The sequence below is a fragment of the Microtus ochrogaster genome, chromosome 1, assembly GCF_000317375.1.
Source record: "Microtus ochrogaster isolate Prairie Vole_2 chromosome 1, MicOch1.0, whole genome shotgun sequence".
Classification (NCBI taxonomy): Eukaryota; Metazoa; Chordata; class Mammalia; order Rodentia; family Cricetidae; genus Microtus; species Microtus ochrogaster.
This window is the reverse complement of record NC_022009.1, coordinates 8,878,699-8,897,537: the sequence shown is the minus strand read 5'-3', so window position 1 is coordinate 8,897,537 and position 18,839 is coordinate 8,878,699. Positions and strand designations below refer to the sequence as shown.

The following is an 18,839-nucleotide window of genomic DNA, read 5'->3' as shown; positions in this document are numbered from 1 at the left end:
ACATGCTGGAAGGAATTGAAACCAAGACAATGAAACAATATGACACTCCCCTCTTCTTGTCACCATTCATAAGGGTCACAACAGAGAAACAATCGAACCACCTGCCTTCTCAGCTTGGAATGGAGAATAAAGGGACAGCAGCCCCGAGACACTCGGGCTGTGCTTAAGAAGTGCCTCTGCCCTTCTGTTCTTACCTAATGCCCATAACAACCCATGACTTGCTATTGCCACCTCCTACCTATTGTGTGGATGAGCCACTTAAGTCAGAGGGGCTACCTGCTTAAAGCCATAGGAACGTAGCTTAGACCTGGTATTTGAACCCAGATCTTTCAGCACCAGGTCCAGCTCTGACCCAAAGTACCGAGCTTCCTCTTGTACAGAATCTTTCCCTCCCAGGGCTGCTCTGTCACTGAGTTCCAAGATGCTCCCTAAGCCACCCTGATTTAAAACACAGACATCTTTCCATGAAGTCTGTCTTAGAACCAGCTCACATCACCAAGACCCAGAATGACTCATGACATTTCAACCTCTACATTTTAGGACACTATGCAAATGTTTTATAATATTAGTGTCCTTAAGCACTTTGTAAAAGTTTTCTCTTGGCTCTCCCTCGCCTGATTCATTTTTACAACATAGAAAGGTAGAAGTAATTGACTGTTTAAAAAATAGAGAAGCCTGCTTAATTTCTGGTGGATTACATACTCTGTAAATTATGGCCTTATTTCAGACTGCTATTTATCTGGTTTTTGTTGTTGCTGCTGCTGCTGCTGTTGTTTTTCTGTTTGCTTTGTTTTGTTTGTTTTGGATGGGTTTCTTTATTAAGTAACCCTGGCTATACCAGAACTCACAACCCACTGTATAGAACAAACTAGTTTACATAGATCAGGCTGGCTTCAAATTGACAGAGATCCATCCCAAGTGCTGAAATTAAAGGGATGTAACACCGTACCCAGCTATGTAGTAGCTAAGACTTTTAGTGGTTTGTAACAACAAGAGCTAGCTTGACAGTTAAGAGCACTTGCTGCTCTTCCAGAGAACCTGTGTTTGGATCCTAGCACCTGAATCAGGAGACCCACAACCATTCCCAGGGTTCTGACACTCTCTTCCGGCCTTCACAGGCATTCACAGACATGTAACAAATACACACACACAAATATACAAGCATATAAACTTAAAAATGTTTTTAAATGCTTGTATCAAAGCATACAGAGGGAATAATGAAAACAACCCACGACAGCCTTTCTTATGTATAACTGCAATAAGCTTACCTCATTACATTCACTGTGATGCGTATCCATAAAACTCCTTTCTTTTAAGTAACAGTTACTATTCCCCTCTGAGTGTTGCAGGCATGATGTGGAAAGAAGGGGCAATTAGCCCTGTTGCCTACACGTCTGACATGAGCAGAATGCTTCAGGGCTGAGACGGGAAAAACAAGGACTGCACAGTGTGTGTGTGTGTGTGTGTGTGTGTGTGTGTGTGTGTGTGTGTGTGTAACTGTCTTAGTGTAGTGGGCTGTTCTGAAGATGGGAATTTCGGGGCTGAGGCACCTCTCCCAGGAGAAGAGACAGGGAGGGAAAAGTATCCCTTGGAGGAAGTGATGACTGAGCCAAGATGGGGAGACTACGTATGGGAGGGAGTGGAGAGGGATGTTTTCCGAGACTTGCTTTCTCAAGTAGTAAGTATAGAAGAAAGCAGGGCGGCCTTTGCTCGCCATGTGAAACCTTGTAGCCTAGACCAGTGGCAACTGATGGAAAACCACGTGTGGGCATAGAATGCTCTTATGTGGTTTGGGTATTTGTATTGTGAGCTGGTCTGGAAGTTAGTTAAAAACTATTCTAAAGCCTTTGAAGACTTTGTGTTTCCATGCAAGATGAACACACACACTTAGAAACAAAGGAAGTCACTTACCATATCAATATCCAAGGCTTTAGTGATTTTCTTCCACGTCATCCTTGAAAATAACCGGTCCCTGAGCGGCACATACTGCCACAGATACAGACCAAACAAGCCAGGCTGCTTAGCTATCCAGACTTCATTCAAATCATTCGCCATGGAGATTAGTACCAGCCGGACACAGCGGCTCGTTTCCATCTTGGAAACAAGCACATTATCCTCTGCGGTCTAAAAGGTCAAAATAAAGTGAATGCTGGAGATTTATTAATCTATTTTTACAGAAATGTTGTGTTAAGAAGGAGCCAAGGGCGGGTGCCAGTGGGGTCCATGCAGTCTGGAGCCTTGCCCCTGGTACAAGTCTCTTCCGGACGTTAGCAGGAGTCATGGGTTTCCATGACATCCCACCATCCCTCATAGGAATCACAGCCAGGCTGGTTGAGATTGCGCTGGCTAATCAAAAGGTCAAAGCCTTCCATTTTCTTTACTATGGGGCCTAATGGTTGTTATTACCTCAAAAGGCACACGAAAATCCCACAAAAATGAAGTCTCACCCACCTGTGGTGAGACAGAAGATGATAAAAGGGATTTTGTTCCCAACTATGGAGTTATTGCACAACAGTGGGTGGACAGGGTGGACAGCTTTAGAACTGATACCATGCAGTTTTATTAGTACTAGAAAAATTGATTGCCAAACATTGGCAGCTAAATTCAGAACGTCTCAACAATTGGGGTTAAGCTATGCGGCTAATTAGTAATTCCTTCCGACAGAAACCATAACCTGTATGATTCAACACTGTGGAATAAGAAGTAAAACATTCCAACTATTTTTCAACCGAAAACATTTACCTTAGTGACTACTGAAGTAAAAGAATTTTTGTAAATATTCGAATGCACAGGTCCTGGGCAAATGGTAGACACCTTTATATCCGGGTAGTTATAAAGTTCACTTTGGAGGGTATTTAAAAACCCCTAACAGGCAATAAAAAGAAAAAGGAAATTAGACACAGATATAGGTCTCATTTCATTGTCTCATGACTCGAGGAACTGTGCTCTAAAATGCTTGAATGAAGGACAGATAGCACACACACAGGCCACGGGCTGTAACAGCAAAAGCAGTACTCTCAGATCTCGCCAGACCCCGGGGGTTCAGTGGATGCTAGCAGTAGCCTTTGACATCAGTGCTTCTACGGCAGACAAGCTCAGAGCAGACACCAGACTTTGCTCTAGAGACCCCTGTTTCTACCTCCTCATAACAATCTTCATTTTCCCACTCCAAAAATGTTTATGTTTTACAGAGGACCTCTGGTAGGAGTAGAGGGGCAGCTCTTCATTTCCCGGATGGATTTTTTTTTTTTAATGTGGCTTTAAAAAAAAGGAGTGGAACTTTACAATAACTACCATAGATAAATCCAATCCATTTTTAAATTTTATATTACCATTTTAACTGATTAATTAATTTCCATGAAGTAAATTTTGCCTGATGGATAGTGCACAGCTAGTCACGATTACAATGTGATTGTCTTTGGACTGACCTTTAAAAGAAGCTAGACCAGGAACTAACCCACTATTAGTATTTTGCTATATGAACATAATATCAAATTGCCCTCTAAATTTATATCTTTAGGGGCTGGACAGACAGTTCAGTGGTTAAGAGTACTAGCTACTCTTCCAGAGGATCCTGGTTGGATTCCCAACACCCACATCCATCTATATAACACCTCACAACCATCTATATAACTCCAGTCCAAAGACTCTGGCACCCTCTTTTGGCCTCTGCAAGCACCAGACACACACCTGGCCCATAGACATACATTCAGGCAAAACACACCAATACATATTTTGGGGTGTTTTGGTTTTGTTTTAGTTTTGTTTATTTGCTTTGGATTTTCCAAGACAGGGTTTCCTTGTGCAGCCTTGGCTGTCCTGGAACTAGCTCTGTAGACCAAGCTGGCCTCAGACTCACAGAGATCCACCTACTTCTGCCTCCCAAGTGTTGGGATTAAAGGCGTAATTGAAGTTAGCGAGAAAGAAAGAAGGAAAGAAAGGGAAGGAAGGAGGGAGGGAAGGAGGGAGAGAGAGAGAGAAAAGGAGAGAAAGAAAAAGAGGAAAGGAGAGAGAGAGAGAGAGAGAGAGAGAGGAAATACAGAAAATTGGGGGGAGGGTGGAAATGATCTTGGAGGAGTCACTGGGAGAAATGGGGACTACATATATATTATACTGTAAAAAAGAATAGCTAGCTAGACCTTCCAGACTTAACGATACTGGAGACTGTAAACCAACTATGAATAACCAGCAATCTGTTTTTCCTCACAGTTCTAAGGTAGGAAATATTCCCAGACGGCAGTTTTAACACCAGGCCAGCTAGTGAAATGCCTAAGTTCTTTACTCAAGATGTTTGGGAAAGCAGGTTCTGGAGAACGCACGCAGCAGTTGGGGCTGCAGGTGCACGTGGGGGGCTGGCCAGCGTGGGGCGGGGTGCAGGCGGGGGCGGGGTGCAGGCGGGGGCGGGGTGCAGGCGGGGGCGGGGCAGGGGGAATGGGAGCTGGAGAACTCAGCTTGATCTTCAGAGAGACTGGGCCCTGGCTTATAGATTCCCACCCGAACTGATAGGTTTCTCAGCACTGGTTACTTTAACGGTTGCCATGTTGTTGGATTCCAAGTGTGGGCTACGCGACCTTCTCTGAGTGGCCTTGGCAGTTCCGGCCAGCTTCCTTGTGGTTAGGTATGTGAAGTGAAGCCGGAAAAGGTTTCAAGAGGTTCTGGATGTTTCCAAGTGTCTGCTTTACAAGGTTAAAGGGAAGGCGCTTTTAGCTGAAGCAAGCAGAAGCACAAAGGCATATGTCATTCTTAACTATACTGAACACGAACTCCTAGTCCACTCTATGTCTCTTCACCAAAAGTGCATCCATATCTGATTCAGCAACATTAAAAGCTCTGAGCTCCCTACACCACACAGCTCAGGGATGGTGAAGGGTCCTGCAGTCAGAGACTGATGACCCAAGGGTGGGCCTAAACAAAATACCTGTGAGAGTAGGGAAAACTCCCCTACCTTTAGCCTCTGCTGGTCTGTAGCAAAAGAAAGGGACATCAATCTGCCAAGCCTGGAGCACTGAGCCCTCTCTTTGTATTAACCACACCAGGGATAGCATATAAATTCCAGTGATTAAAGTCACTCTAAAACTTACTGGGAACTGAGAAGGAAACCTGCTTTTCACACGCCTACTCACCTCAATGTTCATCTAAATTGCTGTTATAAGTAACAAAATCGTAAATCAGCCACATTTTCAAAAAATTGGACATATGATTATTTGTGTGTGTGTGTACACGCGCGCACATACACGCGCTCGCACATGCATTCACATGCGTGTCTGTGCTTCCACGTGATTCCGGAGATCAGAGAGCAGCTTGGAGTCACTGGTTCTTTCCTTCCACCTTGGGCACTGAGGATCTAAACTCCAAACTCCGATGACCCAAGCCTGCAGGGCAAGTGCTTTTATCTTCTACGCCATCTCATGGACCCATCAACCAGGCACATTTTGCCAGCTTATTAAATCCAATTAAAACGGAGCCTTGGGAACAGGTGAGGCAACTCTTCTTTCTCTCTCTCTCTCTCTCTCTCTCTCTCTCTCTCTCTCTCTCAATCTCTCTCTCTCTGTTGTTTTGTTTTTTGTTTTACAAAAGGCATTCTACATGTCTTCTAAGCCTGGGTCCCGACAGATGGGAGGTACACTATCTCACATCTGTCTGCCTCAAGTGTGCCTCTCTCTATGGGAGGCTGATTGGCAGTCCTTTACTAGATCTGAGGAGAGCATCTGAACTGCAGCCCTTCATCAGTATGCACCTGTCCACACCCAACAGGCAGAGAAAGGTCCTATTGGACCACAGCTCCAATTTCTATGGGACAACGGTGATCTGAACCACTGCATCACACAATTCCAATAGTAATATATTCCATCAAAACTTAGTTTCCAGCCATGTGCGCTGACCTATGCCTGTAATCCCAGCACTTGGGAGCTGAAGGCAGAAGGACCAGTAGTTTAAGGCCAGCCTCGGATACAGAGAGTTTAAGGCTAACGTGTGCTAAACGAGATCCTGACTCAATAACAAAAAGGAGGGGGAGGGATTCACTTTCAATAGGATGAATTAAATTTTAATGTTTCCTCAATCGCTGACCTTATTATGTCTTTAGTTTTACTATTAAACCAACGTAAGAATCGTTCTGTTTTAATATTTATTACTGCTAAGGTAAAACAGGTCAGGTTTTTCTCCTAGTCTTTGCCTTGATCAAATTTTCCTTCTTTCCATGAAACCAGAATGAATGGAGTCCACGTTTCCCTAGGAGGAATATGGAGTCCAGAACCAATCATTCAGTAGTCATGCATCCAGAATGAGACCAGCAAAGAGAGAGTTGCCTCGTAGTTGAAAATATGGCAGAGAAAGAGCTCAGGCAATAGGCCGTATATGCCTGCTAGAGCAGAAATAATCTATCCTTGGAGTGCAGCATCATGTGAGCACACATTGGAAATCTGCTAAATAAGCAATAAGCACGTGCCGCTCAAATATTTTTGGTCATTTACTGGTGCATTCCTCTCAAAGTTCTTCTCTTTATGTGGCCCCTTAGTGCCACACCTCACTGGCTGACCTCATCCACTGATGGACAGTTCCCCGTGCGCCTCGTGGGCAATGCTAAAGGAGTTGGGTTCAGGAGCCTTACCCGAAGCGCGTGCTTGCTGGCCACGTACGCACTGCAAAGGGGTATGGGTAAAATTCCCGCAATGCTATTCATAACCACGATCTTTCCTTGCTTTCTCTTCATCAAGTGAGGTAGAACACACTTGGTTAAGGACACTGTCCCCAAGTAGTTCACCTCTAGTATCTCTTTGAAGACATCCATGTTGGTATCGACCACAAAGGAACCCTGTGCTTTTCCACCATTGTTGATCAGAATATCGATCTAGTTAAATCAAATCAGAAAGAGGGCTTTTTTAGAGATGGTCTTGGAATGGACCGACGGAACTCCTAGTGAGGAGTGCTGTTATTCTGGTGAATCAGTACAGCCATGTTACCTTTCTAAAACCAACAACAGAAGGATAAAATCAAGCCAGGGGTAGTGACTCAAGCCTTAAATCCCAGCACTTGGGAGGCAGAGGCAGGCAGAGCTCTGTGAGTTCAAGGCCAGCCTGGTTTACACGGTGTGTTCTTGGTGAGCTGTATACTGAGATCCTGTCTTGAAACAAAACAAAAGACAAGCAAACAAAACAAGAAGAAAAAAATCAACACAATTCACCTATTCAGTTTAAGTAATAATATTTCACAAGAGAGAGCAAGATTCATAAATATCAAAGTTGTGGTGAATGCTTAGCCCTTTTGCCTACAGTAGGAACTGAAAATTTAAAAGGTAAGCAAAATACTAATGACCAAAGTCCAAGACCCAGCGGTCAAGAGGTTCAAGTAACAGATCTGCCCCGCTAATGCATCCCATGGGCCTGGATCTCTGTGAATGACACCACAGACAAGAATCTCTTCGGCAGTTTTAACCAAGCTGGGGAAAGCTGTATAATGTATACTCTATCAACAAAACCTGCTGCTACTTACTCTACCAAACTCCTGGAGAACTGTTCTCGTAGCCATGTCATGGGAACTTCTGTCAGCCAGGTCAAGGGGCAAAACCAGTATATCTTTTTCTTTTACGTTGCCATTCTCTAGATTAAAACACATCAACACTTTGGTGAGAAATCTGTGCTACAATTCAATTAAGTTCTTTCCTGCTCTCCAGGTCTATCCCTGAACCTCCCAAAAAGAATGAACTTGTGGACTGGAGATGGCTCAGTGGTTAAGAGCATTGCCTGCTCTTCCAAAGGTCCTGAGTTCAATTCCCGGTGACCACATGGTGGCTCACAACCATCTGGAATGAGGTCTGGTGCCCTCTTCTGGCCTGCAGACATACACACAGACAGAATATTGTATACATAATAAATAAATAATAATAATTTTAAAAAAAAGAATGAACTTGTAAGAGAACTCTGTCAAAATAAAGGGTATCCTACAGCAAAAACAAAACAAAACAACAAAAAAAAAAAAACACCACAGCATATTTAGAAGTATAGAGTATGTTTGTTTTTGAAATATGCTCACCAAGTGCCGTTGCTATTCTTCTGTCTTCTTTGGTCTGGCAGCTGAACCCAGAACTTCATACCAGGCAGGAGCCACTTTACCACAGTGCTAAATTTTCATCCCACCCCGACGCTTAGTTGCTCTTTCACACAGTTCCAACGCCAGTGAGTTACATTCAGATCAGGTAAACATTCAGAGCCTCTCTGCCTAATCACATGTAAACTGAGAAGTGGATGTGGCTATTTAGCAGAATTAGAGACTGACTAGGGCTTCCCTCACGCTATGCGGGTGTTCCACCACAGAGCTGCCTCCCAAGCCTTTAAGGAAGTGATCAAAGAAGCATGGAAGCTAGACTTTCTGGACAGATGCCACTCAGTGTTCTGGTCCGTTCCCGCCAAGCACCACCCAAGGCAGGAGTCACATCCTGTATACGAAGCCACTCCAAGGAGAACAGACTGTGAAGCATGGGACCAGCTGCCGGCTCACAGATATGTCCCTGGTATGAAGAGAGAAGTGTCCACATGGAATGAAGTTCTGTTAGACATCTGCCACATGACCTGTGATCAGCACCAGCCTAGTTGATAGGAAAGACGAGAGATTCCATCTTTAAGATTCTGTCCCTTGGGACCCAAATTGGAGCACCGGACAGAAATCTCAAGGTCCAAATCAGGAGCAGAAGGAGAGGGAGCAGGAGCAAGGAACTCAGGACCACGAGGGGTACACCCATACACTGAGACAATGGGGATGTTCTATCGGGAATTCACCAAGGCCAGCTGGCCTGGGTCTGAAGAAGCATGGGATAAAACCGGACTCGCTGAACATAGCAGACAATGAGGACTAATGAGAACTCAAGAACAATGGCAATGGGTTTTTGATCCTACTGCACATACTGGCTTTGGGGGAGCCTAGGCAGTTTGGATGCTCAACTTACTAAACCTGGATGGAGGTGGGCGGTCCTTGGACTTCCCACAGGTCAGGGAACCCTGATTACTCTTCAAGCTGATGAGGGAGAGGGACTTGATGGGGGAGGGGGAGGGAAATGGGAGGCGGTGGCGGGGAGGAGGCAAAAATCCTTAATAAATAAATAAATTAAAAAAAAAAGATTCTGTCCCTTCCCTGCATCTAGCAGAGTGAACTCTAGAGGACCAGGGAAAGAGATATCCCATACCCCATCTGTCTTAGTTGGGGTTTCTATTGCTGTGAAGAGACCATGACCGAGGCAACTTTTATAAAGGAAGACATTTAACTGGGAGGATTGAAGTTCAGATGTCCATTACTGTGATGGAGGAACACAGCAGAATGAGGCAGATGTGCTGGAGGGGTAGCCGACAGTTCTACATCTTGCATAGGCAATGGGAAGTGGTCTGTCTCCCTGGGCATGTGATGTGGGAGGGTCTTCTGTTTTGTGTTGATTTCATTGGTTAATAAAGAAACTGCCTTGGCCATTTGATAGGCCAGCCCTTAGATGGGTGGAGTAGACAGAACAGAATGCTGGGAGGAAGAGGGAAGTGAGGCAATCGCCATGTCTCTCCTCTCTGGGTCAGACGCCATGGAAGCAGCCGCCAGGTCCAACATGCTGAATCTTTCCCGGTAAGCCACCACCTCGTGGTGCTACACACATTAATAGAAATGGGTTAATCAAGATGTGGGAGTTAGCCAGTAAGAGGCTAGAGCTAATGGGCCAGGCAGTGTTTAAAAGAATATAGTTTCTGTGTAATTATTTCGGGTAAAGCTAGCCAGGTGGCTGTGAGCTGGGCAGCTGGAACGCAGCCCACTGTTCTTTCTACAGGCATGACTTGAGCATAGGAGACCTCAAAGCCCACTTCCACAGTAACACACTTTTTCCAACAAGGCCACACCTACTCAAACAAGGCCACACCTCCTAATAGTGCCACTTTCTTTAGGAGTCATTTTCTTTCAAACCACCACATCATCTTTTTTACCCTTGTGTGTTTGCTTCTTTTCTTTTTCTTTTTTTTTAAATCACTATACATTTAGTACTTTCAATATTTTCTTTGTTCTTTTATTGTGGAAGAACAGAGTATCTTTTTTATTTATTTTTATTTTATGTGCATTGGTGTTTTGTCTGCATTTATGTTTCTATGAGGGTGTCAAATCCACTTTGATTACAAACAACTGTGGGCTGCCATGTGATTGCTGGGAATTGAACCTGGGTCCTTTGGAAGAGTAGCCAGTGTTCTTAACTGCTGAGCTATCTCTCCAACTTCAATATTTCATTTTTGTAAAAGTAAGCGTTATATTTTCTTTGGATTCCTCTTCTTACATTTACCTAATTCTGCCATTTATAAACTTTTTAAAATAATACTATCATATATAAAGTCAGCAATAGAGAAGCAAAAGACAGCAGCAAGGTAAGAATCTCAGCAAAAAAATTGAGATGCTGAAAAAAAAAAGGGGTAAATGTCAAAAATGAATGTCTGTTAAGCCAAGAAAAAGCACATTGCAGAATGAATTCTCAATAGACTAGGTCGAGTGGAAGAAAGAAAAAGTGAAGAATAAAAGCAAAGGTGGGGACAGTACCACATTCAAACATCAATTTAAAAACACACAACATCCAAAACATGATCAAGAGATCAAAAATAAGAATTTGTGGGGGAGGGGAAAGGTCTGAAATAAAAAAAATTAATGATATAAAAAATCTATTTGGCCAGGCAATGGCAGCGCACACCTTTAGTCCCAGCACTTGCAAGACAGAGACAGGCGGATCTCAGTGAATTCGATGCCAGCCTGGTCTACAAAGCAAGTTCCAGGATAGCCAGGGCTGTTACACAGAGAAATCCTGTCTCAAAAAAGAAAAAGGAAAGAGAGAGAAAGAAAATTATTCAATGAGAGAGAGAGAGAGAGAGAGAGAGAGAGAGAGACTGACTCTCCGTGTTATGGATAAGAGAGACAACCTGTTTTTCCCCTCAAGCAAGTTCTAAGTCATTTGATCCTGAACAGGCATTGGGAGAACTGGCCATCCTACCTAAGGTGGAAATCTGTGCAAAACTGAGAGTAGAACGGTAGCCAAAAAGAAGGGAACTCCTAGCAAGCACAACTGCTTAAGAGGTGACAGAAGAGAAGGCAGAGCAGTGCCAAGGAAGCCCAGGAGTCAGCGGAGCTGCACAGGACAGTCCCACCTCCCCTCACTTCTAGGATGCACGGCTGCTGTGGGGAATTGACTCACCCAGGCACCTTCTCTTCACCCGCTCCAGCTCCTGCGCCCTGCGGGCTGACAGCACCAGTGACACCCCAAGTTTAGATAACTGGAGAGCCAGCTCCTCACCAATGCCACTGGATGCTCCTGTCACCCACACCACCTTGCCAGTCAGCACCTGTTCTGCGGAGGAAGGAGGAGCATTGTCAGGAATATGTGTGGAATAGTGATATTCATATATCAAAGAGAAGCAAAACATAAATAAAGAATAAATAAACTAGCCGGGCGGGCTGGTGCACACCTTTTTTAACCTTGGCACTCGGGAGGCAGAAGCAGCTGGGGCTCTGTGAGTTTGAGGCCAGCTGGGTCTACATAATAAGTTTCAGAATAGCCAGGGCTATGTGTGGATGAAACCCACCTCAAAAAACAAAAACAAGCAAAAAAGAGTAAATAAACTTTAAACCATGTCTTTAAACAAGACAACCTATTATGCGTAACTTAAATTTCAAATCTCCTACAATTTCTTAAAAAGGGCAAGTTTGTTTTCTATCCATCCAATATTTGTCTATGTCAAAATTCTTGGTAAATTTTCCAGACTTTATTCTGACTCCGATTGTTTCATTTGACTAACACTCCGTTTATCTACTTATCTGTGTATTTGATAAAGAAAATTAAAGTTGCGAAATAGAAACCAATCGCCTGGACTCGATTGTCTTACCCTTTAAAGGGGAGATTCAGATTAAATGATTGGGTTCCATCTAGTTTTCAGTTCTATGAGTCTAATTTTTTTTTTGTGGTGGATTTGTTGGTAAAGTTCTGGATTTACCACATTCTGGTCAATGGTATGCTATGAGCATCCTGCACTTGAACATAGAATTTTCTTATTTTGTTACTCGTATCTAATGTCTTTCAGGTAATATCATATTATAAACATGCTCCCCCTAATGTAGGTACTGTCATCTTAGAAGAATGTAGTACAAGATGCATTGTATAGGATAGAAATGTGAACCGTGGTCCCCAAGCCTTTCCATCCCTATAAAGACTGCTCAAATAATACAGTGGCCACACAGAAGGCGGGAGGTGGTACTGGGGAAGATGATTGTCAGCGTCCTTCTGAAACTTAGCCCAGAGTTGCAGTGATGTGTAAGAAAAGCCTTTGTGGGATCAAAACCCCATGCCATTGTCCTTGGCTTCTCATCAGCCCTCATTGTCCTCCATGTTCAGAGAGTCCGGTTTCATCCCATGTTTTTCAGTCCCAGTCCAGCTGGCCTTGGTGAGCTCCCAATAGATCAGCCCCACTGTCTCAGTGGGTGGGTGCACCCCTCGTGGTCCTGACTTTCTTGCTCATGTTCTCCCTTCTTCTGCTCCTCATTTGGACCTTGGGAGCTCAGTCCGGTGCTCCAGTGTGGGTCTCTGTCTCTATCTCCATCCATCACCAGATGAAGGTTCTATGGTGATATGCAAGATATTCGTCAGTATTGCTATAGGATAGGGCCATTTCAGGTTCCCTCTTCTCAGTTGCCCAAGGAACTAACTGGGGACATCGCCCTGGGCACCTGGGAGCCACTCTAGGTTCAAGTCTCTTGCCAACCCTAAGGTGGCTCCCTTAACTAAGATATGTGCTTCCCTGCAGTGTTCTGGCTTTGTGGGAGCCTAGCCAGTTTGGATGTTTACCTTCCTAAACCTGGGTGGAGGGGGGAGGACCTTGGACTTTCCACAGGGCAGGGAACCCTGACTGCTCTTCCGACCGGAGAGGGAGGTGGAGAGAAGTGGGGGAAGGGGGAGAGGGGCGGGAGGAGGGGAAGGGAAATGGGAAGCTGGGAGGAGGCAGAAATTTTTTTTTGAATAAAAAATTAAAAATTAGGCGGCTGGAGAGATGGCTCAGTGGTTAAGAGCATTGCCTGCTCTTCCAAAGGTCCTGAGTTCAATTCCCGGCAACCACATGGTGGCTCACAACCATCTGTAATGAGGTCTGGTGCCCTCTTCTGGCCTGCAGACATACACACAGACAGAATATTGTATACATAATAAGTAAATAAATATTTAAAAAAAAATTAAAAATTAAAAAAAAAGAAAAGCCTTTGTGTCCAGCTCTAAGGGAAATGTGGAGTAAAGCCTTTGTGTCTGGCTTTGAGAGAAATGTTTCAGCAAAGCCTTTGCTATGTCTGGGTTAGTCAATAGAGGCCAAGAAATTGTTTTGAGACCATTTAAACCATGAAGAATTGTTTCTTTGGAGACTCTGCACTGGGTGCTATACGGGAGCATGAAGCTTCACCGACCTTGGTACTGAGACGTGCCGGGCAGACCTGGAGTTCTCCCTTCTGATTATGGCTTGCCTTAAGTTTGTGTGGGTTTTCTGTTCGCATGGGCAGCAAGAGCAAGGTGAATTTGATGTTGAAGCCTTTCCCAGCGTCAGTTAACCTTATACATATTTGAAAAAACTAACTAGAGTGAAGTAGGTGGGTGTTAGTCTTTTCTAAGAAGGTTGTGCCCCTCTACTCCTTTGGAAAATGAAGGTTTAGCATCCTTGCGGGCCTCTCTCTCTCTCTCTACCTGCAATGCAGCATCAAACCATACATGGTGGTGTGAAGTTCCTGTCTTTAAAAAAGTCAGTGTGGTGAGGGCACAAGCTACAGCTCAGCCAGTAGAATTTTGTTGAGCACTGTCCTCAGCCCTGATGCCAAGCCCAACACTTGATGAGCTGGCTGCGGTGGCACACACCTACCATCCCGGCACTCCAGGTGGAGGCAGGAGGACCAGAAACTCAAAGATTGTCCTCCCCAGATGCATAACAAGTCCGAGGTTAAGCTGATAACCTGGCTTAGAAAAGAAAAACAAAACAAACAAACAAACTTCTCCATAAGACTCAGGGACTGTCAAGAAGAAAAGGCAAAAAGAATCTAAGAACGAGGCTGAGGAGGACCTGAACAGAAACTGTCTTCTTTGTGTGGCAGATCCTCCTCGCTCAGGCCCTCACAGCAGCTGAGGCAGACTGCACAACAGCTGGACAACAAATCAGTCAACACTAGAACAAGGCAAGGGGAGTCTCACCGTGTGAGACTCAGGCTTGGGGATGTAGAAACTCTTCCCAGAAGGCTTCAGAGAGGCAGAAATGAAGGCTGTCACTAGAGGGCACACTGAGAGCCTAGGGTCAAGGGTGGGAGAGTGTTGGACTTTTCATTGTTTACCCTAGAATTTTGTGGTTTTGCCTTTATTCATTTTTAAGGAGACAACAATATAACCTACAGAAAGGAAGTTTTGTTTTTCCTTTTAACATCTCCACAAAGCATGCCCATATTCCAGGCTATGCTGCTTTCGGAGTCTGTGTCTGCTTTTGTATTCCTCCTGTTGTTTTCCTCAACCTTCATCTCACCCTGAGTTTCTTAAGACGTTTTCCCCCTAAAGCTGCCCCCTATAAAATTTTAATTCCACAAATACATGATATAGTCGCCTATATCCTGTACATAGAAGCATGCTCTCATATATATAGTTTGATGAAACTTACTCTTTTGTCAATAAAGGTTTATGAATAACTAACTTTCAAGATTGAGTTAAATCTTAAAAGCTATTAACATTGTTGGGCTTTTTTCAAAATGACTTGTGCCGCTATATCTAATAAAACGAATTCATTTTTACTGACCTTGTAACTGTTAATCAACAATTTTTCTTTTGGATTTCACTTTTAGTTGGATGACCTTTGCAAAATTGCATAATAAAAATATTGATTTTGGTTCATTCTCCAAGTCCAAGTTTACACAAAAACCACCAACATGAAACACCTATGAGTCTTTGGCAGTCGAAATTATTATTCAAAGAATTAATCAAGAGAAGGTTCTATTATCAAATGAGAAAGTGATGTCAGGTATTTTCAGTTGAAAGAAAAAGTCCACCAAGCCCATCCATCTGCCCTCCTAGGCTTTTCTGTGCACTGGCTGCTAAGTCTGCACAAGTTATGCCAGGAGAGAGAGAGAGGGGAGGGGGGAAGGGAAGGGAAGGGAGAGAAGAGAAGAGAAGAGAAGAGAAGAGAAGAGAAGAGAAGAGAAGAGAAGAGAAGAGAAGAGAAGAGGAAAGGAAAAAAAACATCGAGTAGTAAGAATTTGGCCTGTAGGGGTGAGTTTTGCAGAGAAGAAGGAAGATAAGAATATATTATAGACCTCTTATGCCCCACTGCCAGGACCCCCAGCCAATTTTCACCCATAGAAAACATTGTCTTCTGAGCCATCACTTCCAAACCAATGTCACAACACACTTTGGGCTCTGTTGTGAAAATTCTACTGGATTCTTAGACTCCGAAGTCTGCCTGGAAGCATACCATTTCATTCCCTGGAATGTCATTCCCCTGTTTGCAAAGCATCGCCAGCCACACTTGCTTCTAGAGTTGTGCTGAACCAAAAGGAGTTCAGGGGTTGTGGAACATTGAGCGCACTGCCTACAGAGCACATAGCACGTGTTTAGTCACCCAATATAGGTGTTTAACTCACAGGGATAGTCCCATCGAATAGGAAGCAAGACACGGACCAAAAGGTGACAGACGGAATCCCCACTAGTGTGAATGTTTCTTCAAAGAAAAACAAAACCCACCTGGGTCCTTTATATTGAGCTTCTAGACTCATGAATAGAGAAAGAATGGGCTGTCTAAGATACCACTTCAAAACTTTGCAGAATGAGGAGCCTAGGATAAACACTTTTGAAATGAAGAGGCACTGAGTCTTTGTCCAAGGCGGCAACTTAGCAGGGCAGTGTTCAGTGCTCCTCAAAGTGTCTGATACTGCTTTGGATAGCTGGGATTCCAGTTAGGCAAAGTCTTAAGGATGTTCTCTCTAGGGAGCAGTTTGGCAACCTCTAGCAAGCTTTCCCAGCCTGGAAGGCGAAAACTTTTCATCTTTAGGTCAGAACAGGTCATAAGAATGCCAAATTGTTCCCTTTGCTCAATCTCTTCCTCCCTCACCCTGACCTGGGCAAAACCCAGGCTGGCAACACTGGGGCTTCAACAACCAGAGGTGGCCCAGGAGGAGGCGGACCCAGCAGAAGTCTCCCACTTTGAAGTTACTTTGAAGTTGAAGATCTCTGAAGGGCCTCACCTGGACGACGACCCAGCCACTCAGCCCACAGCAGCGTCAGGTCAGAATCGGTGCGCAAGAAGTTCAGCAGCCACAAGGCTAGCAGCAGGGCGCACAACGCCCACAGCCAGAGCTCCCCGCTCATCATCTCAGTGAGTGGAAGGCAATTAGCCCTGAGGACAGCAGGCTGCAGAGTCTAAGTTTATAGGTCCTGGGCTCTGGCTCAGCCCAGAGAGCTCGGCAGAGTGGGAGGGGTGAGTGTCTCTGGCGTGTCAGGTGCACACTACTGGCTAGGTCCTAGACTGCAGGCACCGCCTATGGATCTAGGAATGGGGGATGCTGGCTCCAAACAAGCACAGACACTGATTAGACTTCAAAAGAAATGTTGCAACAAGAACAAAAAAAAAAGGAAATGACTAAGTGTTAGGTTGGGAGCCTAGGCCCCGGGTCCTGGGCATCTATCTCAGCCACCAGGCCTGATCTGGACTCCAAATCCCAGCAGGCCAGGTCCTCACCCCTCCCTGGGAGTGGGGTCAGGACCCCTCCCCAGGGTACTTAAGTGATCCCCCAAAAGAAGAACACGTTCCCCCTTTCTTCCTCCCCGGGGTCACGTTTCTGCGGCTTCCCGGTTTCCCCCTTGGGGCCACCCGAGAGCGCGGATCTCCCATTAAACCTGGATATTTCTTAATTTGGCTTGTTTTAATTTGGCTTGAATGGGAATTTCTGCGTCGTCAGAGAGCTCTCTTAGGAAATATTCCTTACACTAAGTACTTAGTGTTACTATCACTGGCTCAGTGATAAACAGTTGTCAACATCACTTTAAGAGTTGTTTTGCCAGTAAATTCTTTTCAAGGCTTTGACTATATTTTGGTGGAAGACAAATATCCAAAATTTAAAGGCCCAGAGCTCTCCTCTGTAGTAATAGGAGCGTCGGGCTGCTTCCCGCCACTCCGGCCACCTCCGGCTAGCTTTACCCGAAATAATTACACGGACACTGTATTCTTTTAATCACTGCTTGACTCTTTAGCTCTAGCCCTTTTCTCGGCTAACTCTCGCACCTGGACTAACCCATTTCCAATCATATGTGTCGCACCCCAAGGTGCGCTTACCGGGAAGATTCTAGCCTACGTCCATCCTGGGTCGGAGCTTCATCGCGTGTGCCTCAGAGAGCAGAGCTCTCGCCTCTGCCCGCAAGAGTGGAGCATCTCGTGTCTGTCAGAGGCGTCTGCCCCCTCGAGGAGAGCTGTCGAGTCTCTGAGCTCACTTCCTCTTCCTCCCAGCGTCTGCTCCTCCCACCTATGTTCTAACCTATCAGGTCAAGCAGCTTCTTTATTTAATCAACCAATGACCTTCCTCCATCACTCCTCTCTCCTCATTCCCCTGCCCCTGCAGGAGACAGAACCTAGGACTCGGTCAGAACTGGGTAGGTGCTCCAATGCTCCCAGCAGCCCCCATCCCACAAGAAACATTTTATTAACTAGATGAACTGGGAAAAAAAAATATACGTTATTCAGTGAAATTAGTGCATTGCTAGAAGACATTTCTTTTTCTATCTTCAGGATCTTAAAAATAAGCTGTGCCTTCTATTTGTGATGCTATCATTGCACTCATGAATTCTTTGTAGTTCTGGTTACTTACGTTAGAGCTGCATGAGGTAACTCAACAGAGCAGTCAAAGGCAGTGGGTTATTAAAAACTACAACAACCAACCAACAAACCCCCAGAATACGGAAGGGAGACAGACGACCCCAATGTTAGGTTATCTGGAGGAAGGAGTTGGGTTTGGGTATAATCAAGACACAGGGGCTCCCCTGGATCTTTCAAAGCCAATGTAATTTCCCCCACTAGAGCCCAGGGTACAAGAGATGGAGAAGCGTGAAATAGTGGGGTTCCTGGTTTACTGCAGTTCTAGCTATTCTGTTACTAGTAACAAGTTAGCTCAAGGCAGGGAAGGAAAAAGTGACCTCCCTGTTACAGTACTCGGGAGCAGTGGAAGGACAGGTCGGAGCTGTGAGAGTGAAACTCAGATTTCTCTGCCCCCAGGAACCTCTAAACCCATTGTTAGGCCAAGACTTGTTATGCAAATTAAGTGCCCAAATAACTTCCTCTCAGATTATCACCAAAAACCTGCAGGGCATTCTTTCTCAAGGGCTACTAAACCAAAGGAATAGGAGGCAGGGTCTAACAGAGACCAGTACTTAAACCTTGGAGGACCTTCAGTACTTAAACCTAGGACCTTGGAGTACTTAAACCTTGCCTTCTCCCTGGTGTCAAGGTGTCTGCATTAGGTTAAAGGTACTTCCATAATGGCCCAGGTTATTTGCACTGATGTGTCAAAGGCCATTAAGCCTTCTAGTGCAGTTGTTTGTGTCATTTGGCTCCTAGGAGAGATCTCTTGGATTATTAAAAAACCATACCCAAGATGTAGGGAAAGTTACTGTTATTCTTTTGGTCCCTGCCCTAGCCACGCCCACTCCTTTTTAACCTCTGACCTCGCCCGCCATCGCTCTCGCTCTCTCTTCCTGCTTTTCTCTCCTGGTGTACACATGGGGCTTTGCCTCCCTCCTCCTCCTCTCTCTCTCTCTCTCTCTCTCTCTCTCTCTCTCTCTCTCT

The 18,839-nt window shown here is 44.9% G+C and overlaps 1 protein-coding gene across 1 annotated transcript; it reads right to left on the bottom strand.

The window, feature by feature from the left end:
* Positions 1 to 258: 258 nt before the first annotated feature.
* On the bottom strand, positions 259 to 16,375 carry LOC101983743 (dehydrogenase/reductase SDR family member 7-like). The gene is made up of 7 exons (XM_005343643.1): positions 16,249 to 16,375; positions 11,198 to 11,350; positions 7,492 to 7,598; positions 6,611 to 6,850; positions 2,743 to 2,865; positions 1,912 to 2,124; positions 259 to 438 (listed from the first exon to the last, which is right to left on the bottom strand). Exons 1-7 carry the CDS (start codon positions 16,373 to 16,375, stop codon positions 259 to 261), a joined length of 1,143 nt encoding a protein of 380 aa, XP_005343700.1.
* Positions 16,376 to 18,839: the final 2,464 nt, after the last annotated feature.